Source organism: Lactuca virosa, chromosome 6, assembly GCF_052849685.1.
Source record: "Lactuca virosa cultivar CGN04683 chromosome 6, Lactuca_virosa_CGN04683_v6, whole genome shotgun sequence".
In the NCBI taxonomy this organism is placed as follows: Eukaryota; Viridiplantae; Streptophyta; class Magnoliopsida; order Asterales; family Asteraceae; genus Lactuca; species Lactuca virosa.
Genome location: NC_136431.1, coordinates 259,251,041 through 259,265,474, shown reverse-complemented (window position 1 = coordinate 259,265,474; position 14,434 = coordinate 259,251,041). Strand labels below are relative to the sequence as shown.

The window sequence follows — 14,434 nt, the reverse complement described above, 5'->3', positions numbered from 1 at the left end:
TAATGTATCAAAATTATTAAATTGCTTATCATTTTTTCACTGTTTTCTTAGTCGTTGTATATGGAAAACCCAATGTCCCAGTGTTCCTTTAACTTTCATTTTTCAACAATCAACTATTTGATTCAAATATATTTTTTAAATTACTAAAAAACATATTAAAATGCCATACAATTGTGATTGAACATAAACTCAAATATTATTTTATATTTTTTTTTCATTTATTGTAAAAGATTGCATTTTTTTACTTTGTAATATCATGTAAATTTTATTAGTACGTTGGTTACCAACAATAAAAACTTATGTTTTTAAATTTACTACAAGTATGTATATTTTTGTAGCAATTTTTTTAGATACAAATATTATTAAAAAAATTGTTATGTTTGTGGCTTTTTAAGCCTGGAATGCCCTAAATTTTAACAATTTCTTTCTTATCCATTTTTTTTCCTACATCCTCATTTTCATAAATATAATGCGAAAGAGAAAAGATAAATACAAACTTTAAAATAGGAAAAAAATCATGATAGTCGATCTACCAACTTGAACACATTTCTTAAATGGTCTCTGTTTGCTTCAAAACATGACCCGATAGACGAGGATCTATTAAGACACTATACTTTAAAGATCCTACCTAACTATAACAATGTACTTACAAGCTTTCTATTAGTACAATGATGGTTTAAAAATAAAGCAACATACTATCAACTGTTTGTTTTTTATAATACCTTAAATTCCACTACTAGAAAAACAGCCTTTTACGACGCACAATGCGTGTCGTAAAAACGCTCAGACAACGCGCAAATGCGTGTCAAGGAAGGCCCTGTCATAACGAGAGACGACACGCTTTTGCGCGTTGTCTATTTACGACGCGCATTTACGACACGCATTTATGACACGCATTTACGACGCGCAGTTATGACACGCAATGCGTATCAAGGAAGGCCATGTCATGAAGGAAGACGACACGCATTTGCGTGTCGTAACCTTACGACGCGCGTGTTTATGACACGCAATGCTTATCAAGGAAGCCCTTGTCATAAATGAAGATGACACGCATTTGCGTGTCATAAACTTCAATAACCATTTACGATATGCATTTACGACGCGTCTTTACGATACTCATTTACGCATAATACAAAAATAACTAAACAAATATATACCAAAACAATCAATTTCATCCAATAATATCATGTCAAAAAATTGTAATACATTGATATTAAGAGGATCTAATTGTACATTGTTATTAAGAGGTTTTCCCTAACTATATAACCTAATACTACATTGTGTATCAAGGAACACCTTCTGCAAAGTAATGCTATACAAACTAAAAAGATATACACAAAGATGATAAACATCAAATTCCAACAAGTAGAGTTGCATCTTGCCTTTCATAATTCTTTAAGACTGATGAACCCCTGCTCCGATAATTCTTGTGACCTGATCAAATAAAAGTCAAAAAATTAAGATGCTAATATAATTAATAGAAGAATCAAACAAGCAATGTTAATTGCAAATACTTGTGCCAAATGTGAGTGGTCAAATGAGGGAAAAGTGAACATCTGCAAGCTTTTTGACACTAGCCTACACTCAAGCACATATACATATCAACATAAGTGCAAAAATAAATAGATAAATAAATAACAAAAAAATTTCAGTTCATTACAATCGAATACTTGATAAATACATAAGGGACCCTATAAACTTCGGAGATTTGAAAAAGATGAACGGAACAGTTGGATGTATACATTTTTTTACCATCCATGATGTCATTAGTTTTACTTTTTACCTTGTCTTTAACCAAACCACCGGATGTAAAAATCCCAGCATTTTCTAATATGCATTAGAGTTCAAAAATGGGTATTTGGGTCATTTTTAATAAGAAGGAAATGTTGGGAACTGAATTCCATCGGATTGAATTCAAATTCAAGCCAAATCCAATGGGAAATAAAAGTAATCTGAAAGATACATACCTCAACAGTTAGACATATTTGTACTCTTCACATGTTGGTTGATAAATACGTAGTCTCTACAACATGTCAACAAAATTTAATTAGTAATCATGTACAACTATGTCAAAACATAGGAATAGAAATCAAGAATATGTGGTAACTAACCTCCTTTGAGAAATTATCAATCCTGTAAGGCATAAATCCTGTATCATCATCAGATAAAAGAATCAAATTCGTCCCAGAGAAGAAATAAGCCCTAACAGTGATGAATAGGAAAAAGTAACCATTTTAAGCAACAATTATTATACCTGGTAGAGAAGAAATAAGCCCTAAAAAGGTCTAAATAGAAATAAAAATCGGAACCCTTTCATCTAAAAGCCAAATCAAAAGCTTTGTGATGAGATTGACACCTAAAAAGGTCTACATTGCAGACAAACCCAACCATGTCATAAGGAAAACAACCAAATCAAGTGTACATGAGATTGACACCACACTTATCATGTTCCTTTCTTACTTTTTTCATGAAACTTTTGGCAATGTAACCATTTTATCAATCAAACAGGCGTGACCACAATTGCTGGAGGGTATGTACAAAAGCAGATGGACCTGCACAGAACACATCATTCTCTGATTATTTTGAATTGGCTTTTGATCCTCAAAGATGTTGGTTGTAAGAAAATAACTTTAAAATTATGGAAACACTAAAATTGAAGATAAATAGTCATAAAATCGTAACTGAAAAGAAAAGAAAAGCAGAAAATTGTCCAAGCTTCTGTTGAGCCTCCTTGTAACAACATCAATCTTTTTTATTCCATTTTGAGACATCTAAAATAAAAATTAAAAAAAAAATAAAGAAAGAAAGAAAGAAAAACTTACAGGTTCAAAACAAATCCAATGAAAGACAATTCATCAAACGCGTAGGGAACATGTTCTATCAAACTTGTAATAAAACTGTAAACCACTTACTACACTATTGCAAATTAATAGAATTCAAAATATTTATTTGTATGTTGATCCCAACTGATAGCACAAACAAAAGTTTGAGGAAGAAGCATGTGATACAAGGGAGGAGGCTCATTAAAACATACAAGAAGCAAAAATAGTTGTCATTAATCTAAAATAGATTTGACAAAACAATTTTTTTTTTTATTTTCATTAATCTAAAATAGATTTGACAAAACAATTTTTTTTTTTATTTTCCAGCATGTGACCTAAAATTAGTAAAAAAAACCCATGAAGAAAGTAAGGAATAATGAGCGTCATGATTTCTAAACACTTTTTTTTTCATTTATCTGTTATTGTAATTGAAAAACATGTGACTGCAAAAAAGGATAGCAAAGCCATTATCGAGTTTTTAATGAGATCATACAGGGTGAAAATGATTAATTTCAAAAAATGTGTCAAAAACACCAAATTACCCAACTAAACCATAAAAGTTTAACTTTGAAGTTATAAATCTGATATCAATTTACAAAATCAGTACTTTTGGTATACAAAACTAGAAACCTCACAGTAAAGGGTTTAATTCATTTTATTAAACCAGTACAATTTAAAGAACCTTAGGTGAGTAACTCTATAATACCTTAGTTTATACATCATGTTTATATATAAAACTAATACCCAATAGGTAGTTGGATGTGTGCTTTCCGCCTTACTTCCTGTTCCTTGTTTGGTTGTGGGCTTAGGGCAGATTCACTCAATTAACTTTCTATCCGATATTAGATTATATATATCAGTATAAACTAAGCTATTATAAAGGTAGTCATTGTGGTCACCATTTTATTTATAAGAAATAAGGGTTTTCTTAAAGAACTTTTCATTAGATACAAAGGAACCATCATGACTAACTCCATGAGTAACAAGTGAATACACCAAGGTTATATATGACGACGATCTAACAAACAATGGGATGTGTGCTATCCGCCTTAATTTCTGTTCCTCGTTTGGTTGTGAGCTTGAGACAGATGCGCACAATCGATTGTTTGTTTACTCTGAGTCTTATATAACTTGTACCCACTTAGTACCCATAGAATGGGTTGTAGTGTCATTTTACTTAAACTTCCATCAAAGTAGGAAATATATGATTTTCTAGAGGAACAGGCGAACTCTTCAAAACAGAACTTACAACTTACACCATTTTTACATATACATTTTCAACAACACCTCACAACTTACTCACATCACTAAAATCTTATGAACTCACCAGCTTAATTGCTGATCAACTCTTTCAAATAACTTGTATTCTCAGGAGACTATTAGACAGGTGCTCGTGCTGGGGATTCAGAAGATGGAGCATTGTAGCTTCAAGTCTTGTTTTGTTATTTGTGTATGAATTCCATGTTTTGTGAACACACACATTGTAAACAATTTCTTTCGAAATGAAATGGTTGTTCATTACTTACTTACCATATACATATCTTGTGATACTAAACATGACGTCCTCCACCCCCGAACGATTCCGCCGTTCCGATGTTGGGGTGTGACACAAAGCTTGAAAATCAAGGATCAAAGGGCATAAAAAGGAATCCGTAAGGCTTCCAACATTCCTCTAGAGATTCCCAAAATATCTTAGAAAACCTCAACCATGTGCTAAGCAGAGATAGACTCACCTCGACTCCTGGAAACACCTCAATGACCAAACACCCGACACCACTTAGCACGGTCACAAGAACAAATGGTGTCTGATCATAAGATCGGCATATTATGTAAAGGAAACATCAGACCCAGTCCCTGACCGCAGGAAGCACCTATCTAGATCATAAGGGAGAAAGACAAAACTACCATAGACACCACCGAATACGAATAAGCCAAACAAGCCCATCCTTAAGAATCAATATCCCCGACCCCGAATCGGAAGTTCGCTCAACCACTAGCAAAGAACTGACAGAGGCCGACCTACCATTAGCTCGAAAAACTATAGGAAGAAAACCCCCAAGATGATCTAAGACTCATAAGGTCAACTACATCACCCAAACTCAACCTTGGTGACCATGGTACCAACTCCTAAGGCCCATAAAACTCTACTCTTAGGACACCAGGATCCCGAATCCCTAGAAGACCATTCAAAAGGTCTCGCCAAGAAAGGGCCCGATAACTCATAGTCTTCGATTAACCAAAGGACCCATGTAAGGACATTTCTCCTTTCATGTGCTCAGCACTCATAAGTGTCAGACCACCAAAACTCTAGAAATTTCACCTGTCAAGGTCAAGGTAAACACGAACCCACATCCCGAAGAGAAGCATGTGAAGTGGACATTGACAAAGTTTGGAATGCTTACTTGCTTCTAATCGAGTATACATATAACAACAACTACCACTCGAACATAGGTGTTGCACCCCTCGAGGCTCGGTGTGGCCAAAGGTGCAGATCATCCTCTGTTAGGCTAAGATAAGAGATACCTAGCCGACAAGATGACAAACGCCCAATAACACCCTCACTCGACCCGAGATTTTTCGAGAAACCACGGAAAGGATAGTCCAAACCCAAACACGACCCCAAACATCGTAACACCGACAAAGGAACTATGCAGATAGAACCTCAAAACCTTGAAATCCCAAGTAGGAGATCAGGGTATTATTTAAGAACTCTCCTCGGGGAAGAGTGACTCGAGTCAAAAGGAAAAGTAAACTGAATCCCCGATGCATCAGATCATTCGAGATCCTCGCACGGATCGGTCCGATAGCCTACAAACTCCAATTACCCTCCGAGTTTAGTAACGTACACCCTGTATTCCATGTATCGAACCTAGAAAGTGTCTATCGGACAACCCTCCCAGTCGCACTAGACAAGGCTAAGGTGAACTAGAACCTCCTAATCATTGATCAGCCTATCAAGACAATGAACGGGAAGGTTAAGTTCACAAAACAAAGCTGCATCCCGATTGTGAAGGTTCGAGAGAACCCTAGGCGTGAACCGGTATTCACTTGGGAACGTAAGGACCGAATAACCCAAAAGTACCCTCACCGATTTTCGCATTTATAACCCTATCTTTCGAAAGAATTTCGGGACGAAATTCCCTCTAACGGGGGGATGATGTCACAACTAGCCTTTTTGGCTTGGAAATTCCGTCCTCAAGTAAGCAAGTACTATTGTGAGACTTGTGCTAACACTTCTAAGTGTACAATATGAGTTCCTAATGAGCCATGAAGTGTTAGAATGAAAACGCTCCAAGTATGTGAAGTCTCTCCCAATTCGCTCCAAGTATGTGAAATCTCTCCCAATTCGCTCCAAGTATGTGAAATCTCTCCCAATTCTCTCCAAGTATGTGAAATCTCTCCCAAATCTCTCCAAGAATAGTGAATCTCTCCCAAATCTCTCTAAGTATGCGAAATCTCTCCAAGAATAGTGAATCTCTCCCAAATCTCTCTAAGTATGCGAAATCTCTCCAATAATAGTGAATCTCTCCCAAATCTCTCTAAGTGTGCGAAATCTCTCCAAGAATAGTGAATCTCTCCCAAATCTCTCTAAGTATGCGAAATCTCTCCAAGAATAGTGAATCTCTCCCAAATCTCTCCAAGTACGTCAAATCTCTCTCAAATCTCCCTAAGTACCTTCCTCAGTCGAAAACAGCTCAAAACCGGAAGAGGAAACCCCAAAAAGGACCCTCTTGGTCCGGAACCTCTTGGTCCGGAAGCTCTTGGTCCGGAACCCTCTTGGTCTGGAACCCTCTTAGTCCGGACTCCTCTTGGTCCGGAACCCTCTTAGTCCGGATACCTTCTAAGGAACCAAGAAGACTTTGGATTTCAACCTACTCCGGAAAAACTTGCTTCGGACCTTTCCTATGCACCGGACAGCTTCGCAATCCAGAAGCCTTGGCGCATTGTACCCTTCGCAACTTCGGAAGTATCTTGCTCCAGACTTCGCTTGCAGCTCCTGGCCCGCTCCTGACTTCGGATCCGAGGATGCACTCCGGATTTGAGGAAACCGCTTCGGAAATGACCCAAATGACTCCGGATCTTGCTGCATGGCTCCGGAACTTCTCCTAAACCCTTCGGACCTTCGCAGGAGCATGATCCCACTCCGGATTTTCATTATTTTCAGACTTTTTCACCATTTCAAGGCATTTTGACGCCGGAAATTACACCACACTCGTATTTTTCCTATCCTAAACCCCTTAGACCCCTATTTTATGATATAATTAATTATTTTAAGCATATTCTTCATAAAAAAAATAAATGGTTGGGATTTAGGAAAACCTTATCCTAAATCAAGAAAAGGACAAAATGATTGACTTTGTGATTTGATGAAATTCCTCATTTCCCATGCAAATCACAGTATTCTATGCTTTACCCACCAAATATCCATGCATGGACCACCAGATCCCCATGCACCACAGATTCCTCCCATTTTCTTATACTCTAAAGCAACGACACTAAAGGAATTTAGACTCCACTTTCTCTCTTACTTTTCCCATTTTCTCTCAAAAACTCATCTTCAAGCAAGAACATGGGATCTTGCTCAAAGGAAATTTCTCAACTTCTTCCTGGGAAATTTTAAGGTAAATTCCTCCACTCATCTAATATTTTATAATATTTCAAGATGAATCCATATTATTTTGCTCATAATAATATGTGATGATCCTCCTTAGGAAAACATCCCTCCCAGGGAAGTTCTTCATCTCAGCCAAAGTTTAAGCTTGAGATCTTCACTCCATAACTCCAAACAACTCCTCAACCAACTCAAGGTGAGCTTCATACCCCACATTTTCAATATTTTAATGTTTTTGGGGGAGAGTACAAGTCAAATCTTGCCTAATACTTGAATAATTGCTTATATACGTATGTTTGTATGTGTGTGTGAAATATTATTAAATTAATATTTTAGTAATATACTCATGAACGTAAGAATTCTCAATTTCATAAAGAACAAAGGATACTTTGTACAAAAGAGCCTCTCAACTATTGGGTGTGTCCAACTTAACCCCTTTATCTATGCTCTCATGTCTAGAGATATAAGTTATAAAAAGGGATCTTGATAAGTGGACACCATTCTAGTAATTTTCGAAAAAGGAAACTTTGTGACTATTTTGCAAACTGTCAGGGGGTATTTTGTAAATATTCAATATAAAAGTTTGCGTCAAGAAAATATACAAATAGAGCCTTTATGATAGAAATATTTGCATGTCATAAACTGCTGTCGTAAAACCTCCAACAACATAAGTAATGTTCTATATGTCACAAAACAAAAAATGCGTGTCATAATCGGCAGTTATAAATTTATACAAATTATAACTTGACACTTTTTCTCTTGACTAAAATGACTTATTTTTCAATAAACGAAAAGGAACGAACACGAGCACCTAGTTAACGAACACAATCAACGATATGGAACGAGAACGATATTCTTATTCAACAAGTACGAATTTCATTATTTATCTAACAAATAATGGAACTCTAACGATTGCTCAAAAGGTTGTTAATATTCTAGGCAGACAAATCTCAAAAGTACCTAAATATAAAAACTTGGTGTACGTCTAAGTCCTGTAAGGAGTTATAGTCAGAGTCTCCTGGAGGGAGAGCGGGAATTTGTGTATAGATCTATACGGGGTTGACACCCCGCACCTTCGCTGTTCGCTACAGCTAGACAGACCAGTCTAGGGTGACAAATGTCTTTTCCAAACCGAGGGCGCCTGAGAAACGCCAAAACAGGCACTTCGTCAGATTAGTATGGTTATAACGACTCACTAGAATATGTTCTATTAACTAGAGATTTATGTAAGGAAAAAAACCTCATAAATAAATCTTTGGCACGTTGTGTTGACCGTCCTATACATGATAAGTGATGGTCCGCATTTCTTGCGTTGACTGTCCTTTTTCATCGCGTAGAGTGTCCACAATTGCCATGTTGATTCTTTCTCCTAACAAGTATAGAGTCGTAATACTGTTGTTTTTACAAATTAAAAAGAATAGGACTCTATGGAAAACGTTTGTAAACGATTTTGAAAACGATAAATTAACCCACACATATACATAGTTGGAACTAGAACTTACGAATATTGTATAGCAAAAAATATAGGATTTTCTGGAGAAAACGATTTTCTACGATTTTGATAACGATAAACTATAACTTACGATTATTTTATAGCAGAAAATATAGGATTTTCTGGGGAAAACGATCTTCTACGATTTCGATAACGATAAACTAGAACTTACGAATATTTTATAGCAGAAAATATAGGATTTTCTGGAGAAAACGATTTTCTACGATTTCGATAACGATAAACTAGAACGCACACTCAATTTTACTCGATAAGAGGAACAAGATTTTCAACCATATTCTCTTTTTGAAAATAAGGGATTTTTCTGGAAACGGTTGACTATTACTATTCAAAAGAACTATTCTCGTACACAGCTCGCTTTTACAAATCACACTATTTTTCAAAATCACTCCTTATAAGGATGAATAAAAGTAATGACATGCACACACATATTCTTGATTTTCAAGGCAAGACTTCAAACGATTTCATAGAAAATATTGGATTTTATGAAAGTACGATAAGAACGATTCTAAACAAGTGTAAACATTTTGTACAAAAATGCTTATGAACTCACCAACTTTTTAGTTGACGCTTTTCAAAACGACTTGTATTTTCAGGGATCTAGTAAGCAGGTAACAAGGGATGCGGATGCAAGACTTTTAGTTGTAGCTTGGATTTTTTTGCTTATGTCTCTTTTGTGTAATTCGAAGAACAATGTAAGTATGTTATCTCAATGTATGATGTTTGAATTGCTCTGTTTCATTTATATTCAATTGTTATGATACTGCACAATGAAGTCACCTGCCTCCGGACGTTTTCGCCGTCTGGTCCGGGGGTGTGACAATTCTCGCCTCAAGGCTTCAATGAACTCAAGCACAACCTATTTTCTATTTTTCTGAACAAATCCACCCATACCTGTCATTATAACAACATCGTCGTTGTATGAAGAAAATTTGAAGCAAATCTCAAGAAAACAAACGTAAACATAATACTGACTATTATAAGTTCCATGGCGTCGGTGGCGATAATTACTGAAACCAGATCGGGAAAGCAAATCCGGTTGAGTTCGGCTTCAGATCTGATGGAACCTTGTTAGCAAATCCGATGGAGTTCCGGTTCAGATCCGGTGAAACCAGATATTGTGTTCGGTGAAACCGGATTGTGGTACAGAGCAACGATTCATGGCGTCCGTTCAGGACGGAGGAGTGGAGGAGGGAGAAGGTTCGGGAAGATGAGATGTAAATATGTAGAAGGTATTCAGGAGGTCGCCACAACATTTCGCAGGAGAAGAAGGCTGAACAGGTGGCTTTCAATTGTGAAGGAGTAGGTTTGGGGGAGGTGGTGCACAAGCAAATCTGGAATCGACGGTTCGGTGTTACAGTGTTTTCCGGTGGTGATCTGGTGGTTCTCGGCAGTTTCCGGCGATGGTCCGATAGTTCTTGACTGATGTGTATGGTGGTCCTGACGAGAGAAAAGAGAATGACAGAATATAGTGGGGTGGGTGTAGTAGGTTAGGTGGGTAATTTTTATTTGAATAATAAATAAACAATGCATAAATAAATATATTTGGTCTAGTTTTCTTTCGATTTAAAAGATTGAACATATATATATATATATATATATATATATATATATATATATATATATATATATATATATATATATATATACGCGCGCGTAAAAAAATCGTGAAAAGTCAACTGTGTTGTTATTTCTTTTAAGCACTATTACACCATCTATACCAAGGTGCTGTGCACGTAGCTCATGTTTCTTTTCTCATGTTTTTTGTTTTATAAATTGCCATCATTATGAAGTGTTGGACAGACGAAAAAAGCAGTTTGCGTAGAAGAAAGAATTCAAACTAAACGCTATGAATTCTTTAAAATCCTATGGGAAAGTGCATGAAGTCGATCAAATGCGGCTTGACGCTCGCAGGAAAACACGAAAAAGGATGGCTGTTGTAGCAATATCATCTCTTATTCTTGTTATTGTCGTGGTTTCAGCTGTTGTTGGAACTACACAGAGCAAAAACCACAGCCAAATGGATGGTGATTCACAATCTCCATCAGCCATGGTTTCCATTAAAGCCGTTTGTGACAGTACATTGTACCCTGATACCTGTTACAGCTCTCTAGCTCCTCTTGTGAATTCCACCAATATCCATCCTGATCAGTTACTCAAACTCTCTTTTCTAGTCGCCATAGAAGAGCTATCCAAAGCATCCACACTTCCGGAGCTCAAGAACTGCAGCGAACTATTGGAGCTTGCTATTGATCATCTCAACGATACATTGTCGACTGATATTGATTTGAAGTCAATAGGATCTCTGTTAGATGATCTAATGACGTGGCTAAGTGCTGCTGGAACATATCAGCAAACATGCATAGACAGTATTCAAGAAAATGGTGTAGGCTACCTTAAAAAATCCACGGAGTTAACCAGCAACAGCCTTGCGATCACCAAGGGGTTTTCAAACGCCGCAAGTTCGTTCAACCAAAGAAGAAGATTGATGAGCATTGCAGAAGGAAGCGATGAAATGCCAGAATGGTTGTCTGTAAAAGACAGAAAACTCCTACAGAAGACAAATTTACCGGCTGGCATGAAGGCCGATGTGGTGGTGGCTCAAGACGGCACCGGAAAGTATAAGAAAATTTCTGACGCTCTCATGGCAGTTCCTGATAAGAGCAAGAAAAGATTCGTGATATACGTGAAGAAGGGCGTTTACTTTGAGAATGTTAGGATCGAAAAACCTAAATGGAATGTCATGATGATCGGTGATGGTAAGGATTCTACGATTGTGTCAGGAAGATTAAACGTTGTGGATGGCACTCCAACATTTCAGTCGGCAACTTTTGGTAATATTATATATATATATATATATATATATATATATATATATATATATATATATATATATATATATACAACTGCTTAACACATACTGTATTTACCTTTTCTTAATTTAATTTTGTGTCTGTAGCTGTGTTTGGTAAGGGGTTTATAGCTCGCGATATGGGGTTCCGTAACACTGCTGGAGCAGCCAAGCATCAGGCAGTAGCACTTATGTCAACCGCAGACCTGTCAGTATTCTACCGATGTCGCATTGACGCATTCCAGGATTCTCTATATGCACATTCCAACCGACAATTTTATAAAGAATGCAACATCTATGGAACTGTAGACTTCATCTTTGGCAACTCGGCTGTTGTTCTTCAAAACTGTAACATATTGCCCAGGAGACCGATGACTGGCCAGCAAAACACGATTACAGCTCAAGGCAAGTTTGATCCTAATCAAAACACTGGTATTTCCATTCACAAGTGCACCATTTGGCCATATGGGAACTTAAGCGATATTAACACATATCTCGGTCGTCCATGGAAGAACCATTCAACTACAGCTTATCTTAACAACATGATGGGAAGCTTCATTCATCCAAAGGGATGGTTGCCATGGGTTGGAACAACAGCTCCCGACACAATATTCTATGCAGAGTTTGCTAATTATGGTGCAGGTGCAGCGATAAAGAATAGAGTCACCTGGAAAGGACTGAAATTTATAACCAGCAAGCAAGCGAGTAAGTTCACTGTCAAACGTTTTATCGACGGGGACAAATGGATTAAAGCTACCGGCGTTCCTTACAAATCTGGTCTCTGATTTCTTGAACCTTCTTTTTCCCCGTTCTGAATTATATATCTTTGTTTCATCTATTATTTACATTCATTTTGTAACTGCACTCAAATATAGGGGTGACAATTTATGACACGACACGACAAAAATACACGACACGAAACGAAATTGGACGAAACTGAAATTTGAATTTGTGTTCGTGTCGTGTTCGTGTTAACTGTAAAAAACACGATGTCGTGTCGTGTCGTGTTCGTGTCCAAAATTCGACACGATTTAGTGGTTCTTTATCGTGTTTGTCGTGTTATATTTGATTAAGTATTCATTAAATAAACTAGTTTTTATTATATGTTATATTTTTCGTGTCATGTCGTGTTTATCGTTTTTTAATTCGTTCGTTTTCATGTTACTTAAAAAAAACACGACATCGTGTCGTGTTCGTGTTACATAAAACTTTGTCGTGTCGTGTCGTGTCGTGTCAGACACAAACACGAAACGATAGCACGATTTGCCACCCCTAATCAAATCTCTTCATGCATTGTTTTCAAGGTGTGTATGAAACACAACCAAAATATATTACCTTGCTTTTTCAGTAATTTTTTGTTACTATCTTATCACTTTAGATCAACTTTTTATCGTTGATCGTAATGTACATGAACCCAATTTCGTGGACTAAAACAACGTATTAAACAGTACTACACTGGACAACTAAATGTTTCGATCACGATAATTGATTTTTGTTCAAGCAGTTGTGTTTCCTAATAGTTAATGATATCGTGTGTTATTAAGCTAACCAAACGGAGCTAATTAAACTGAACTGCTTAATTAGGCTCGTTAAAGAAAATTCTACACAGATAAAAAAATGAAAAAAAATCAATGAAAAAACATATCAAGAATAATAAACACTTAAACATTCAACACCTTTAAAGAGGATACTCATGGCTGGCACCATCTCTTCGTGTTGCCATTAACGTTGATTCATCAATAGATTCATTGGCGGAGCTTCAATCTTTCATTTGAGGGGAACCGAAAATATAATTTGTATAAAAATTGGTGAACATGGGGGTCATAGTCAAAATTTTATATTTTAGGGCCTAATATGTATAAAACTAAAGTATAAGGACTATTTTTGCCAAAAAATCAGAGGGGGGGGGGCACAGCCCCCCTAGCCCCATATAAGATCTGCCCCTGGATTCATAAACAACAGAAGCATTCTCCATTCCATAGCCAACCTGCAAATCAAAGCCACCAACTGATTGCATATGCTCACCTTGGAGAGTTGAGCTCACCTGATTATCAAAGTATGAGTACCGTGATGAACTTTCAGTACTTACATCTATTTTTTGCAAAGTCTATGTTGAGATGACATTTTGGTAAATTCACAATTGGATCCAAAACCAAAGCTGAACCCACGTTAAATCCACTATCGCATCCGGTGAACCGTTGAACCAAGGCCCTGAAGTCGGCCGCGCTAGCATTCAGGACAATGCTTGGTGCTCTCCGAGAAGCTCTTGACTTCCTGCGTATCGGCTTTGGACCAGTTTGGCCAATGGTTCCTTGGCTCGAATCTCTATGGACTGCTATGCTTGTATCATTAGAGGGTTAATCACCGGATTGAGTCATCTCTGTGGTGGGATACTGTTGTATCCACTGATTAGTTGAAAACGGGTTCATGCCATCCATGAGTATCGAGGTTAGCTGGTTTCAGGACTGAGGATATGGAGTTCGTTGTTCAACTCATTAATAAAAAAGTCAGTCTTTAATAGATTATTCTCAATGCTTACTCACGAAGAAATCAACAAGAAGACAGATCTTGTATACTAGGTTATAACCCGTGTACAACCCGATTGACAAAGTAAAATAACATTGAAAATTTAAAAAACA

At 36.9% G+C, this 14,434-nt stretch overlaps 1 protein-coding gene, 1 long non-coding RNA gene and 1 pseudogene across 4 annotated transcripts; 1 reads left to right on the top strand and 2 right to left on the bottom strand.

Moving 5' to 3' along the window:
- Positions 1-1,227: 1,227 nt before the first annotated feature.
- LOC145119125 (uncharacterized) lies at positions 1,228-10,479 on the bottom strand. Of its 3 annotated transcripts, XR_013713691.1 has the most exons (6): positions 9,920-10,479; positions 9,498-9,838; positions 2,112-2,552; positions 1,968-2,023; positions 1,515-1,578; positions 1,228-1,434 (listed from the first exon to the last, which is right to left on the bottom strand). It is a non-coding gene; the product is annotated as an uncharacterized LOC145119125 (long non-coding RNA). The 3 variants fall into 3 exon arrangements; XR_013713690.1 differs by having other exon boundaries at positions 9,498-10,479; XR_013713692.1 differs by lacking the exon at positions 1,515-1,578 and having other exon boundaries at positions 9,498-10,479.
- Positions 10,480-10,727: 248 nt separating this feature from the next.
- On the top strand, positions 10,728-12,904 carry LOC145120314 (putative pectinesterase/pectinesterase inhibitor 24). The gene is made up of 2 exons (XM_079056143.1): positions 10,728-11,778; positions 11,904-12,904. Exons 1-2 carry the CDS (start codon positions 10,794-10,796, stop codon positions 12,578-12,580), a joined length of 1,662 nt encoding a protein of 553 aa, XP_078912269.1. The 5' UTR covers positions 10,728-10,793; the 3' UTR covers positions 12,581-12,904.
- A 569-nt stretch (positions 12,905-13,473) lies between these two features.
- On the bottom strand, positions 13,474-14,233 carry LOC145119512 (uncharacterized; annotated as a pseudogene).
- Between the last annotated feature and the right edge of the window lie 201 nt (positions 14,234-14,434).

Coding starts and splice junctions, on each gene's coding strand:
- LOC145120314 (XM_079056143.1), top strand. CDS start 10,794: ATGAATTCTTTAAAATCCTATGGGAAAGTGCATGAAGTCGATCAAATG. Junction 11,779..11,903: donor ATTTCAGTCGGCAACTTTTG/GTAATATTATAT, acceptor TTGTGTCTGTAG/CTGTGTTTGGTAAGGGGTTT.